The 13,863-nt window shown below is 54.5% G+C and overlaps 1 protein-coding gene and 1 non-coding gene across 3 annotated transcripts in view; both read left to right on the forward strand.

The window, feature by feature from the left end:
* PLXDC1 (plexin domain containing 1) overlaps positions 1 to 13,454 on the forward strand; it is a 57,133-nt gene extending 43,679 nt beyond the window's left edge. For both annotated transcript variants that reach the window (XM_044248107.1, XM_044248108.1), the window contains exons 9-14: positions 199 to 280; positions 3,625 to 3,685; positions 4,698 to 4,833; positions 8,623 to 8,658; positions 10,710 to 10,870; positions 12,116 to 13,454. In XM_044248107.1, coding sequence (XP_044104042.1) covers positions 199 to 280; positions 3,625 to 3,685; positions 4,698 to 4,833; positions 8,623 to 8,658; positions 10,710 to 10,870; positions 12,116 to 12,235 — 596 coding nt within the window. In that variant the 3' untranslated portion in view covers positions 12,236 to 13,454. The remainder of the gene's footprint in view (positions 1 to 198; positions 281 to 3,624; positions 3,686 to 4,697; positions 4,834 to 8,622; positions 8,659 to 10,709; positions 10,871 to 12,115) is intronic.
* On the forward strand, positions 8,187 to 8,259 carry TRNAK-CUU. The gene has a single exon. It is a non-coding gene; the product is annotated as a tRNA-Lys (tRNA).
* Positions 13,455 to 13,863: the final 409 nt, after the last annotated feature.

Below are 13,863 nucleotides of genomic sequence, written 5' to 3' on the forward strand. Positions count from 1 at the left end.
GGGAGGAGGGAGAAACAGACAGAAGAATCGGGGCTGGATGCGAGGGAGGGTAGTATTAATGACTTCCAGGGTCCCTGCTAAGTCAGAGACTCCGAAACTCTGTAAAGGCCTGGCACCGAGGAGAGTTGTGCCTTTTGGAGGTCCGTGGAGGTCCACGGAGGGTCTGCGGCTGGGGGACAGTCACCTTTTCTCTTGCAGCCTGCCTGCAGCATCAGAGCTGTGACGCCTGCGTGTCCTCGGACCTGACCTTCAACTGCAGCTGGTGCCATGTCCTCCAGAGGTTTGTGCCAGGCTGAGGCCCACGGGTGGACGGACTGTGGAGGAGGGGCAGAGGGTGGCCTGGCCCCCACTCTCCGCCTCACTGCCACCATAAGAGTATCTCTAGCCAGTCCACTGTGCCCCCTGGGATGAGAATGTCACAGAAGTGAGTCTTTCCCTAAGGCCTGGGACCAATCAAGGTGACCGTGTAGCCGGGTCCCTATGGTGATGCTAGGTTTCCGGAAGACCGTCCAGGGATCCCACCAACTGCAGCCCCTCCTCACACCCAGAAGAGTTGGCTCATCCTAGGGCAGGGCTTCTCAAGAATGATCCACAGCTGTGAGGACCCCAGACTCAGCTAGGGCTCTGGTTAAATATGCAGATTCCTGGGCCCAGCCCCAGGCCCTGCAGGATCAGGGTCTCTGGGAGGGACGCCCAGGAGCCTGAATTTCAACTCGGTGCCTCATCTGCAAACAAATGTGGGACTTCCCGGCTCCAAAGTCCCATTGCTATTGGATAGGATCCCCCTGACCCCAAAACCCCTCCTGAAGATCTTTGTCAGGCTGCAACGGACTTTCCTGAAAATCGGGGCTATGGAAATTGCAGGCATCTGTGGAAGGTTAGGGCAGGCTACAAAGCTGTGTTTGCTTGGTTTTGGAAATAGGGAAAATTCCGGATGAGATTTGGATTCAGGGATAAAGTTCTTAAATCCAACTCATCTTCCACTCCTTGTTCTGAAATCATTTCCTCACAGATTAGACTCAGAATCTGAGCCCTGTTCTCCTGTCCAAGATAAATAAATAGCAGGAAGGGGGAAAAATGTCTCTGGGGACTGGGGCTCTCATGAGAGTGGGGGGCTCTGAGAGCCTCCGAGGCAGTCTTGAAAATTGCAAATTACAGAGTCTCTGCGTTCCACGCAGCTGTGGGGCACCTGTCAGCATTTCCTTTGCTCCTTTCAAACATCCTGGTGCAGAAATAGAAGCTGCCGCCCTCGCAGGCGGCCTGCCCAGCACAAGGCATAGCCCAGGCCAGGAGGAGAGGGGCTCCAGGGTGTTTTTCTTCCCATCAGCTGTGCTCTTACTCACTCTCTTGGGGCCTCAATTTATTTTCCCCGTAAAATGGGCTGCGTGGTGATGTGGCCCCGGGGAAAAGTGGGTGAGGAACATGCCATCATTTTAATGTCTCAACTACCAAAGAGCATTTTTGCAAAGTGTCCAGGGCCCCGTGCACGAAGGACATGGAGCCTCAGAGAGGATACCTAGGGCAGACCCCAGCTGGGTCCCTCCTGGTGTGTGGCTTTACAGCATGGTCCCCCTCTGGCCCTCTCAAGTTTGCGAGCCATTGTCTCAGTGTGGAGAGATAGCCCAGATGACCTCAAATGAGCCCTGGAATCCTGGGGCTGGCCAGCCACCACATGACTCAGCGTCCAACCGAAGCTGAGCCATGAGAACTTCAAAATGGGTCAGATGAAAGCAAAAGCCTCGCATGGACACATCCCCATTTAACACATACGCCCAAACCCAGAGACCGTGACTGTTTAATGAGGGTTGGTCAGGTTGGGGGAGGCCAAGGCCTTAAGTGCAGACACAGCCTTTGCTGTGGTCATGTCAGCTCTGGGATGCAGAAGCTCCAGCAGTGAGAAGGCAAGGCTGATGTGGGTCCGAAGTCTTGTTCGGTCTTGCTGGGCTCACCCCAGCATGGGGCCCTCCTTGCCAGCCATCTGGAGTCTTGGCATCCACTGAGAGCTGACCCTGGATCCCCAAAGAGCCAGGTGGCAGGGCTGGTGCCGAGGCCAAGCCACCAGGGACTCTCCCCCGCCACAGCTGCTTGCAATCACCCTGTGGGTTCTCAGCTTCCCCTTCCTCGCCACCCACTCTGCCTTCCGCAGCCTCCCACAGCTTCCCCTCCTTGCGCTGGGGCTGGATCTGATTTAGACAATTGCGCTTACCATGGCTGGTGTCTTCCTTTCATCCCACCTCACCCCCATCCATCACCCCCAACCCACCCCCTTAAGGGGTGACCTTAACTCCAGGATTTGGCCCAGGGAATGAGGGGCCATAATCCCTGCTTTTCAGGGTCACTGTGAGGGTCCCCTGAAACAGGACAGGAATAGCACATGGCTGGGGTGACCTTTGGCATTCAGGAGGCGCTCAATAGTGGCCATATCTCAGGCCCTTCTCTGCATCTGGGTTGGTTGGCTCAGGGCTTAGAATGTGGTGCTCTTAGACCTATATCAAAGTCTCAGCCCTTGAAAGAATCCTTTAGTTTGGCTTCAAAAGGAACTTTAGCTCCCAGCCCCTAACACACCCCTAATCCTCCGTGCCCCAAAGTAGTGGACACAGAGGACCTGAGAGTGGGGGAGTGGAGATGGTTTAGTGCGTCCCCGCTCCCCCTGCTGCTCAGAGCCTGAGGGGGAGAAGCAGCTCAGAGCCCGAGGAGGCATCTTCAGAAGGAAGCACTGACATTGCTCGGGAACCTTCTGCCTCACCAGGTCTTTGGCAGAGGGGTGGGCGGATGCTAGGGAAGAAAGTTAACTAACCACGAATCCTCTCTCAGGACTGGTGGCTCATGGGATGCTTCTTCCCATGCAGATGTCCCAGAGCTAGAGCAGGGCTCGCTGGTTTCCCCTGGCACCAGAGTGAAGAATGGAAATGGGAGCCTGATGCCATGGAGAACATTAACATTCTCTGGTTCATCCTCCTACCCCCACCCCTTCCCAAGGGATGCACTTGGCCTCTCCCAGCCCAGCGGAGCTGCACAGCGTCCTTTCCTGGGACACTGACCAGCCAGTTTTTTAAATTTCTCCTAGCCTCTGGCAAGACCCTCCTTCTTGCCCTTTAATGATCACACAGGAGGTACTGGCTAACTGTTGACGTCCACCATCAGCCCAGCCTCTCCTTGTCAAGTTCAGGCCCCTCTGCAAAGAAGGAGGAGGACTGTCTATGAATAAGCAAGGCTTTCCCAAGAAGACATTTGTGTGATTTCCCTGGTGCTCAGCAATTTCATAGCAGCCTAGAGCCAAGAGAATTTTAAAGTTTATTTGAGGTCATGCAGTCCATCTAATGCCCTATACACACACATCTGGGTAGATGTGGCCTTAGTCCTGGGGAGCTGGGTCCGAAGGAGGGTAGAGATGACACAGACACCTTCCCTTCCTTTGGCGTAATTGGGGAAGAGGGGTCTGACTGCTGATCCCCCAGCTGCCTGGTGTGGAGGAGGGCACCTGCCCCGTGGTCTTGATCACCGCAGCCCTGGGAGGTCGGCCCCCTCCTCACCATCGTCAGAGAGCTATTACTGACCAGAGGAAAGAAGGGGAGGGCTTCTCTGTCAGTCCTTCACACCTCTTACCTTTTGGTCCCCTTGCAGATGCTCCAGTGGTTTTGACCGCTACCGCCAGGAGTGGCTGGCCTACGGCTGTGCCCAGGAGGTGAGAAGCTTCAGCAAGCCAGTTTGTGGGGGACAGTAGGGCTGCCCTGGCAGGCCCGTCCCCCAGGAGCTCTCCACGAGGTGTCTTTGGCTTTTGGTGGAATTCTTCCCTCCATCCAGACCTTGCCCCTCAGACTGCCCTGAGCCAATGAGGCCAGACTTGGGAGATTTTCGAGGGCTCTCTGGAGGCAAGCTTTTCTGGGAGGGAAGAGGATGGTTCCAGGCACCTCCCCTTTAGGATCCCATACAGGTTCCTTCTCGCTGCTGGAGTTTTCCAGAATGCTCCACACTTTGATTCTGGGTGGGGAGCGTCCTATTCTTACACCTTATCCCGACCCAGACAGATCCATTTATCTGGGCGTCCTTTTCCTCTCTCTCGTCCTCTCCACCCCTTCATGCCATGTGAGCCCTCCACAGCACACTGCCCACACTTGCTCTGATTTCATCAGAACAGGCCCAGGAGCTGGGGGCTGGTCCCCCCGACCTGCTCAGAGCGGAAAACTGAGGCACAGAGAGATTTCATGATTTGACCTGCCCCGTGCAACGGGTGGGATACAGAAGTGCCAAGACCCCACATTTAAACATAAACCGCCTGCCCCAGGCCCCAGTCTGTGTGCTCACCACCTCCTCTGTTATTAGTAAGGCCGGAGGAGCTTCCTATGACCTGAAAACAAATCTTGTCCAGCAGCCCACTTGGGACGCTGGCTGTGGTGAACGTACAGATTTGCTTTATTTGTGTAAGATTGGCATCTCCGCTCCTTCCTCGAGGAAGAATCGGAAGCCGCAGTCAGCTAAATTGCCTTGTAAGATAGATCAGGCACTTTCAGGATAAAGTGGAAGTTGTTAAGTGCCCTCAGGGCCCAGCTTACCACCCTTGAGCCGTGCACCGGCATCTGAAGGTTTCTGGCCGCTGAGGGACGAAGGGTCCCCCTCCGCCCTCCCAAGTAAGGGCTCTTTTCTGCATGGTGGGCAGTGAGGCTTCTGTGCAGAGCGGTGCGGGGTCTGTCCTGCAGGCAGAGGGCAGGACGTGTGAGGACTTCCGGGACGAAGGCCACTACTCGGCCTCCCCCAACAGCTCCTTCAGTCCCTTTGATGGAGACCTCACCACCACTTCCTCCTCCCTCTTCATCGACAGCCTCACCACAGAAGGTAAGGCCTGAGCCAGGAGTGGGGAGCGGCTGGGGGAAGAAGCCCCGGGGAGGGGAAGGCCTGGGGCCCCGGCAACCATCCCTGACAGGGGTTGTCTCGGGGAAGAGGAATGGCCCAACTTTCACGGAGGAGGGCCCCTGGGGAGAGGCAGAGCCAGGTGCTGGCCCACGTCGGGACGGTGGGATGGATTCGCTGTGGCGAGGGGAAGACGTCCCAGCCCAGGGCCCGGAATGTCATATGGTCCGCCTCAGGTCATCTTAATAGCCGTCCTCACGGAATCCGGGAGGTCTTAGCAGCCTTGTAGCTGTCCACACACTCAGTCCACACACTCAGACGTGAGCGAAACACTGCCTGATTTTCCTCCAACCGTGCTCAGCGGGAGGGGTGCCCCTCAGCCCGGCTTCCTGGCCCTGGGACCTGGTGCGGACAGAGGGTCGGAGTGGGGCAGCTGTGTTCAGGAGGGATGCTGATGCCCCATCCCCACCTCTCCAGGGTCTAGCTGCCCCCCCACCCCCCGCAGGGACTTCTGCCATCCCAAGGCCTGGGGTTCTTGAAGCTGCCAGAGGTCTGTCCACCCAGAGGTACCACATAGCATCTGGGGAAGCCCGGTGCAGGCCCTTCCCGGAATTTCCTCTCTCATCCTTCTTTAATACATCACTGCCAGGTGTTAGCCTTTCGCCCTCAGGCTCAGAAAGACATGGGCTTGTTCCGCCTCCATGGAGCCATGTACCTGCTTGAAAGGGGCAAATGAAACAGAGGAAAGGAGAAGAGAAAAAGGCAAATGTTTTAAAATATTATTCAGCCGCCATCCCATTTGGTAGCTATGGAAACGGGCTCTGTAGGGGCGAAGTTGGTTACTCGGGGTTACCTGCAAAGTAAGTGGTGGAATATACTTTCCACGGTGCCCCCCTGCCTTTCTCACTGCAGCCTAAAGAACTGGAGAATGGACCCATGGGTCTGGCCAGAAGGAAGTCCTAGAGGAGGGAGCAAATAATAGGCGAGCTAACTTTTTTTTTTTTAATATTTTATTTATTTATTTGAGAGAGAGAACAACACAAGCAGGGTGAGGGACAGAGGGAGAAGCAGACTCCCCGGCAAGCAGAGAGCCCGACATAGGGGTTGATCCCTGGACCCCAGGATCATGACCTGAGCTGAAGGCAGTCACTTAACAACTGAGCCACCCAGGCGCGCTGTCAGCTAACATTCTGAGGGGCCTGACCATGGGCTAATGTTGTTCAGGCATCAACACTCACTTGGTCCTCCTGACAACCCTGCATGCTGATTCTGTTCTATCTCCATTTCTCAGAGAAGACACTAAGGTCTAGGGAGGTCAGTGACTTGCCCAGGGTCACACAGGCAGGAAGAGGTGGAGTCAGGTCTCATTTGGCTCAAAAGCAGAGATCTTGCCCCTTGACTGCTTTTCTTGGTGCTGGAAAAAAAAAAAAAAAACCTTAAAAAAAAAAAAAAGATTTTATTTATTTGTCAGATAGAGAACACAAGCAGGGGGAGCAGCAGGCAGAGGGAGAAGTCGACTCCCTGCTGAGCAGGGATCCTGATGGGGACTCCTTCCCAGGACCCTGGGATCATGACCTGAGCAGAAGGCAGATGCTTAACCAACTGAGCCACCCAGGCATTCCAGTGCTGGGGGGGAAAAAAAAAAAAAGGTCTTTGTGGATTTGAGGGGCTGGAAAAAATAGCAAAGGGGTGAACAAGCAAGGCAGATTGGGTAGCTCCCATTATTCTAAGATGGTCCAGGATTAACAGGGAGTGGGGTACGTGCAGGTTTTGAGAGCATTTATTCTCAGATGAATTAAATGAAAAAGAATAAGGAAGAGACAGGAAGTGAGTAAACCAGTCCAGGAGTTAGAGTCTGTCCTGCATGGTCTATCTTGGGGTACAGGGAGATGGGAATGAAGGGGAGACAGCCAAAGAGACCCACCCTGCCAGCGCAGAGCCGGAGAGCAGAGGAGTTAGTGGGAGCGGCTGCTGGACGGTGCGGGGACCCCTCTGGCACCAGCCAAGCTCAGGAGCAGAGAAGGCTGGGTGCACAGGAGGTATGGGGGCTGGATTTCGTTGTGCTTTTTTTTGCGATTGAGCGCTCTTCCAAAGAGGACCAGAATGACCTCTGGGTGGCAAGCAGTGGCCACAAACCTGTGCATTTCATTCCAAGGAGAGCCAGGCCCTCACCTGAATAAGCATGTGCAAGAGAAGGGCTTATGTGATGGGCAGCTGAACAGAACAGAACACACCGCTAGCAGTAAGAGGAGACAACTCAGGGACACCTGGGTGGTCCAGTCAGTTAAGCATCTACCCTTCAGCTCAGGTCATGATCTCCAGTCCGGATCCTGGGATTGAGCCCCACAACAGGCTCCCTGCACAGCAGGGAGTCTGCTTTCCTTTCTCTCTCTCTCTCTCTCTGCCCCTCCCCACCCCTCATTCCCTATCCCTTTCTCACTCAAATACATAAATTAAATCTTTAAAAAAACAAAGTGACAACGGACTCAGAAAAATGACCACTCAGTCAACACCTACCACATGCATTTCCTCACTGTGTGAGTCTTCCCAGGACTCTGCTGCAGTTCACTGATGAGGAAGCCACTTTGCCTTCCATGCCCCACTCCCCCAGCAAGATGGCGGCTGGGAACCAGCCATGGCTGAGTGGGAGAAAAGCTGCTGTGGCTACAGCCCCCAACACAACCTGTGGGGAAGAGCCACAGGGAGGGTCAACCATAGGAACTGATTTAGGAAGCCACAGGACACACACCTTGCAGTGTAGACATCTTTCCTCCAAGTTGTGCACAGGTGAGGAGGGGGAGGTCTTCAAGCAGATCTGCACCTGGAACACAGGCCCCTCCTCAGCCCCTCCTAGCCTCCAGCGCCCCTAGTCTCATCTCTCACCACCCCCTACTCATACCCTCTCCACCCTCCAGCTATACTGCCCTGCTTTTTATTCCCAACTGGCCAAATCCTTGCTGACTTGGGGCCTTTGCTCATGCTTTTTCCTCTGTCTAGAATCCTTTCCCCCTGCCCATGTCTCGCCTCTCCGTCCTGACACCCTTTACCTGGGTGAGGCCCCCAGTCAGAGCTTCATTATGGTGGGTTTTAATTGTCACTCCCTCTCCCCGACTTGTTAACTCCCTGAGGGCAGAGACCATGTTGAACCCCAGTGCTTACTCCCAGGGCTCAACTGCATAGTAAACACCCAATAAATATTGCTTGAATGAATGAACACGAGATTAGGAGAAGTTGGCTTGTTTGTGGACCTCCACCATGACACTGCTGTGTGACTTGAAGCAAGGCGTCTCCCCTCCCTGTGCTTTAGTTTCTTTGCCTTTAAAATGAAGGATTGGGGCACCTGGCTGGCTCAGTTGGTACAGCGTGAGACTCTTGATCTCAGGGTTGTGGGTTTGAGCCCCACATTGGGTATAGAGATTACTTAAAAATGAAGTCTTCAAAAAAAAATTTTTTTTAAATCCACATAAAATGGGTTGGGGGCACCTGGGTGGCTCAGTGGGTTAAAGCCTCTGCTTTCGGCTCAGGTCGTGATCCCAGGGTCTTGGGATCAAGCCCCACATTGGGCACTCTGCTCAGCAGGGAACCTGCTCTCCACCCCCCGCCCCTACCGCCTGCCTCTCTACCTCCTTGTGATCTCTGCCTGTCAAATAAATAAAATCTTTTTAAAAAAATGTGGGGTTGGACTAAACCTCCCTAAAAATCCCATCTGAACCTAAAGTGACCAAGACCATAATGATTGCACTGATCTGACGCCTTCTCTCCTTCTCTTCAAAGATGACACCAAGCTGAATCCCTATGCAGGAGGAGAGGGTGAGTACAGAGCTTCCTGCCACTCTCTATCAGGTCCACAGCCTCTTAGAAACACCCCACCCCTCAAGAGGGAGCAGCAGTCCCCTGGCCTCTTTGCTTTGGCTCTGATGTGGGGTGGGGAGGGCAGTGACAGCAGCCTGAGCTTCCCAGACCTCCCGCTGGGCTCCTGGGCTTCTGGGCCCCTGGGCCCCTGGCCCACTTAGATTGAAGGAACGTGTCTACCTCTAGACATTTCTCATCAGCCAGACACCTCCCGGAGGTCTGTCTTGACTACTCACTGCCCTGAAAGGAGCGAGAGGAGGAAGGAAGAGCTGAGCTAGAGCAGGCATGGCAGTGTGGTGCCTGTCACCGTTGGCTGTCCCTCTTGTCCCCCTGGGCCTCACCGTCAATGAGGGGTGGAGCACAGCTTCTCCCACATCGAGTTGCCTTGGATTCCTTGCCTGCATGGGCAAAGGGTACACAAAACTTGTCCACCTCACTTTTTACAGGGCCCTGGAAATTGGGGTCCTTTGCTCCCGAGATTAAGTACAAGGATATTCTCTATCTGGTGACATGACATGTCCCACCTCCCCTGCTCTTGGCCCTGGGTCAACTCGGGCTCTTGTGACACCACCGCACGGGGGAACTGGAAATGCCTTCCAAACTCCAGGGACAGTGACATAGTTATCTTGGGTTCTCACAGCGGGGAGAGGCTACTGATGCAACATGGTGGTCCAGTCTCCCCCCAGAGACAAAGCCATGACCGCTCTGTGGGCGGTGGGCGTGAGTGTGCGTTGACCACGTTCCCCTCACTCTGCACCGTGCGCTCTTCAGCCCAAATCTGATCTCTATCAGATCACCCAGGTCTCTGCGGGCTGACTGCCAGGATCGGCAAGGCTAGCAGGGGGTGTGTCACCTCACCTGTTGGCGGGTAGGGGGCACTAACAGTGCACTCCAACTCCACACCCCCACCGGCCCTGGGACAGGGCAGAGGAGAGGGGATGGGGAGGACAGTGATGGGGATGTGTGTTTCAAGTCTCCACCTCCTGCTGATTCCTCTTCCACCCACAACGCCTGTAGGAAAGGATTTGGCATTTCTTTTGCTTATGTGCTCATCAGTCTTTTCTACTCCATTATCTGCACATCCCTGTAGGGTAGGGAGAAGAGGCAAGTAGCCACCCCAGGTAATATGGGAATACAGGCTTGTCAGTGGCTGGCTGACTCTGTCCTTGAGCAGATCACTTCACCTGTCTGTATTTCCAGCCATCCAAGAGAGGGGCCGGACTAGATGACCTTCCAGCTTGATAGTCTATGGCAATAGTCAGCCTCCCCTGTGGGATGTATTTCAAATGCTCAGAATGTTCTCAGAGATTGCCTGCTGGTTTATTAGCCCTCAGAGGACTAGGTTCACTCTTTTATCGAGCTCCTACCATGGGGCCTGCCATCTTTTCTAAGAGCTAAGGACATAGAGATGAGTAAAAAGACACTGTCCTTGCCCTCCAGGGGGCCACAGTCTGGTAGCAGACAGTGACAGACAGGTGAAAATACGGTCATTTTGTTATCAAAATAGCTGAGGTCATCTGAGACACCAGCCCTGGTCTTCAGCAGTTGATATGAATGATCTATTTTAACCCTTAGGGTTGAAATCATTAAGATTAGGTAATTATTATGGTAATCATTATGATCCTTGTTCTACGGGAGTGATATGTAATTCTCCCGAGGTCACACAGCTTATAAGCCTAGAACTTGAATTTCAATCACATAACCTATGAGAATTCTCGAAAAGCGTTTAAGTGGCACGGGTGTTGGAGAGAACTTCTCTTTGATCCTTATTAGACATTTTAGGCAACTTTTAAGTGATTTTGGTAAACCACCTGAGCCCCGCCCAGTGCAACGTGAATGCCACACTCATGATGTTACCCACTCCTGCCCCACCTTTAAACCTATGTCATCAGCCAGCCCGAAGATTCTGCTCGTTTTCACCTCTGAGATTTTGCCAGAACCTAGGACTTCATGGCCCTCCCTTCCCGGTTCCCTGGTAGCCACTCCCTACCCTAACGGTCTCTCCACAGGCCTTCAGAACAACCTGTCCCCCAAGACCAAGGGCCCCCCCGTGCACCTGGGCACCATCGTGGGCATCGTACTAGCGGTTCTCCTGGTGGCAGCCATTGTCCTGGCTGGGATTTACATCAACGGCCACCCCACCTCCAATGCCGCGCTCTTCTTCATCGAGGTCAGTATAGGATTTGGGCCCAGCTCTGCTGTCTGCCTCCGCATCAGCGTTTCCCAAGCCATGGGGCACCTGCCCCTCCCCGCCACATCCCTCCCCTCCCACCTGCCCGGCTCCTGTTCCTTCCTGAGGAACCATCTTTGACTCCATCCTTTGAGTCCCTAACTACCCCCCCACCTCATTCTCCCCCAGGAGTGCTGCCCCCCTCCTGTCCTGCTGAACGCCCATCTGCCTTTCGCTCCCCTGTTGGTGAAACCAGACGAGCCCCCAGAGGAAAGCAAGAGAAATCACTGGGGACTGTGCAGCTAGTCTTTAACGCTTTGTGGTCTCTCACCCCCAAATTCTAGGCTGGCTGCTTACTCCAAGCCATAGTGGAACGGAGATCTCTGCCTCTTTGCCTGCTGTATGGGTGTTTAGGTCAGAATCGACAAGACATAGTAATCATGAGTTGCTCTCTCTGGGAGCTTTCACTGAGGGTGCTAGGGTTTGGAATGTCTCGGAATTCAGAAGAGCCAGAGCCCCCTTCTCCCTGGGCCACAGGGCTCATGAGCTCCTGGTCCTGTCCTCTGTTCTCCGCTCCTCCCCAACTCTGCGTGTGGTCCAGCCAGGCTGCCTCTGTAGGTCTCCCAGACAGGGATCACCCAGAGGTGCAGGGGGTTTCCTCCTCTTTGTTTAGAAGCCCCTGTTTCTTGTAAGCCCTAACCCATCAGCCTGAAGTTTTAGCCTCCCTGGGTATCACCGCCGGGGACCTGCAGATCCCCAGCCACACAAACACTGATGGGGCAGGTCTGAAATAGGCCCAGGAAGGTGCATGTTCATAAGGTCCCCAGCTGTCTGCAGGGTCTACACTGTCTGAAGGGTTATCTTGGCAGTTCCAGAGCCTCCCGGATCATTCCCTCTCTCATCCACGGCCTCACATTTTGCAGTCTCAGGAGTCCGCTAGGTACATCGCTAAAGGCTCTCACCTGTGTTCTGGAGTCCTTGCCGTGAGGGATAAAAGGACCTCTTCCTAGACTCCTTGGGCTTGCAGCCAGGCTCCCACCAGTGGAGAGATCACCGCCGGGGGGTCGGGGGGCTTCTGGACAGGGGGGTTGAACTCCGCCTAGCTCACAGGAGACCCCTAGCGCCCTTGAGAAGAGAGTCTCTGTGCTCAGCACTGTCCCTGGTGGGGGAGGGGCAGGTTGGGGGGGGTGTCCCAGGTGGGTGCGGGCACGCCCACTGACTCTGTGTCATGCTCCCCCCCCCCAGCGGAGACCTCACCACTGGCCAGCAGTGAGATTCCGCAATCACCCCAACCACTCCACCTACACGGAGGTCGAGCCCTCGGGCCACGAGAAGGAGGGCTTCGTGGAGGCTGAGCAGTGCTGAGGGCACCGGGCCTCCCCTTGGAAGGATAGGAAAGAAGACCCCGGGTCCCCAAGAAGATCATTGGAAGCAAAGCGGCGAAGTGACTTTTCTCGGCTTCCTCTGAACTTGCCCTGGCTGGGAAGATGGAGATGAGACCCTGGCTTCCGGGGCCAGAGCCCCAGTTTGCCCATTGCACACCACATACTGAAGCAAGGGGCCCGGAAAGCAACCCCATGAGGTGTTTAAGGGACAACCACCCAATCTCATCCTGTTTTGATGTGAGGGTCTCTCAATGGTCGCCCCCGGTGGTCCTGCCCCAGTGGCCCTTCCCACCTGAGGCACCTAACGCCCCTCGGCAGGACACAGAGAGCAAGGCTCTAGGTTGGGGCCGCATCCCAGGGTCCATAGACTCCAGAGCTGGTCCTCATGGCTATGGATTCAGTGTATATCGCCCCAGCCTCGGCGGCTCTGGAAGTCTGAAGACGTTCCGGCCATCTGCTAAACACAGGGACGGCTCTGTCTGGCATGTCGTCACTGGAGGAAAGCCAAATGCCAGGAGAGGAAAGAACTTGTTGGGGGAAAGTTGCATTTTTAGGCCTTACTCCCTAGAGTTACCCTTTCTGCTGAGAACCAGTCTTATGTGGAGCGTGTGTGCCACCTCATGGGCTTTACCCCAACGGCGGCCCAGACTTGGCCTGGCCTGGCCAGCCCTGCCGGGCACGGGTGCATCTTGGTGTGGAGCTCCAGACTCTGACGGCACGTGTCGTGTCCCTGGTATTCGCGGCCGGTCCTTCTGTCAGCGCCAGGAAGTACCTTCAAAGGCAGGGCTTACCAGACTAGTACCTTTTCTCCTCTGAGCTGGATTTTTATAGCCATTAAAGAGAAGAAACAGGGTGGTAGGAGGACTTCTAGAGACTTACTCCGCAGGGAACTTCCGCTGGATTCTGTCAAGGAGCAAAGCTGCAGGAAGGGATGGGAACAGAGGAAGCTGGCGTGGGAAGGAGGGACTTTCTGTGGAAAACCTTGATCTGGAGAGTCGTTTCCAACCGCCCAGCTCTGCTGGAAGCTTTTGGAACAAAGCCTTTAGGCTCCCAAACTTCACCTGGTTCTAAGGGAATTCTGTCCCAGGGATGAGTTGGGGTTGCTTCTGAAGAGAATTTTAAAATTAAAATCTATAGCTCAACCTCATTCAGAGTAAAGAATATCAGCAGCAAATAAATGTTTAATCAATCCCCACTGAGTCACGCCCTTTTATGCACGTCGCCGGAGATACTGCAAAAGAAAGAAGTCAGTTTAAGGACCAGGCCTCCTGAGGTGGCGGGTAGGGAGTCCTCAAATAACCAGACACATCCAAACACTTGACCCATGGTTTTCCAGATGCTTCGTGGTTTATCGGCAGTGAAGGCACTATTGATAGTCTGCGTGGGAAACATACTGGACCTCGGCGGTGTGTGTGTGTGTGTGTATTTTTTTTTTCACAAACCAGACAAGGAAGAGCTATGGGGAGAGTCAGAATGTGAGACACAGAAAAGAGCTCAGCCAGGAGAAGAGGGTTCTTTCCAAGCTTCTGAAGGACAGAAAGGTCTGTAACTGAGCTGTCTTAATGAGAGAAGAGCAGCCAGGCGCTGAAATGATCTGGGCTCCCAGCA

Source organism: Neovison vison, chromosome 5 (assembly GCF_020171115.1).
Source record: "Neovison vison isolate M4711 chromosome 5, ASM_NN_V1, whole genome shotgun sequence".
Lineage (NCBI taxonomy): Eukaryota > Metazoa > Chordata > Mammalia > Carnivora > Mustelidae > Neogale > Neogale vison.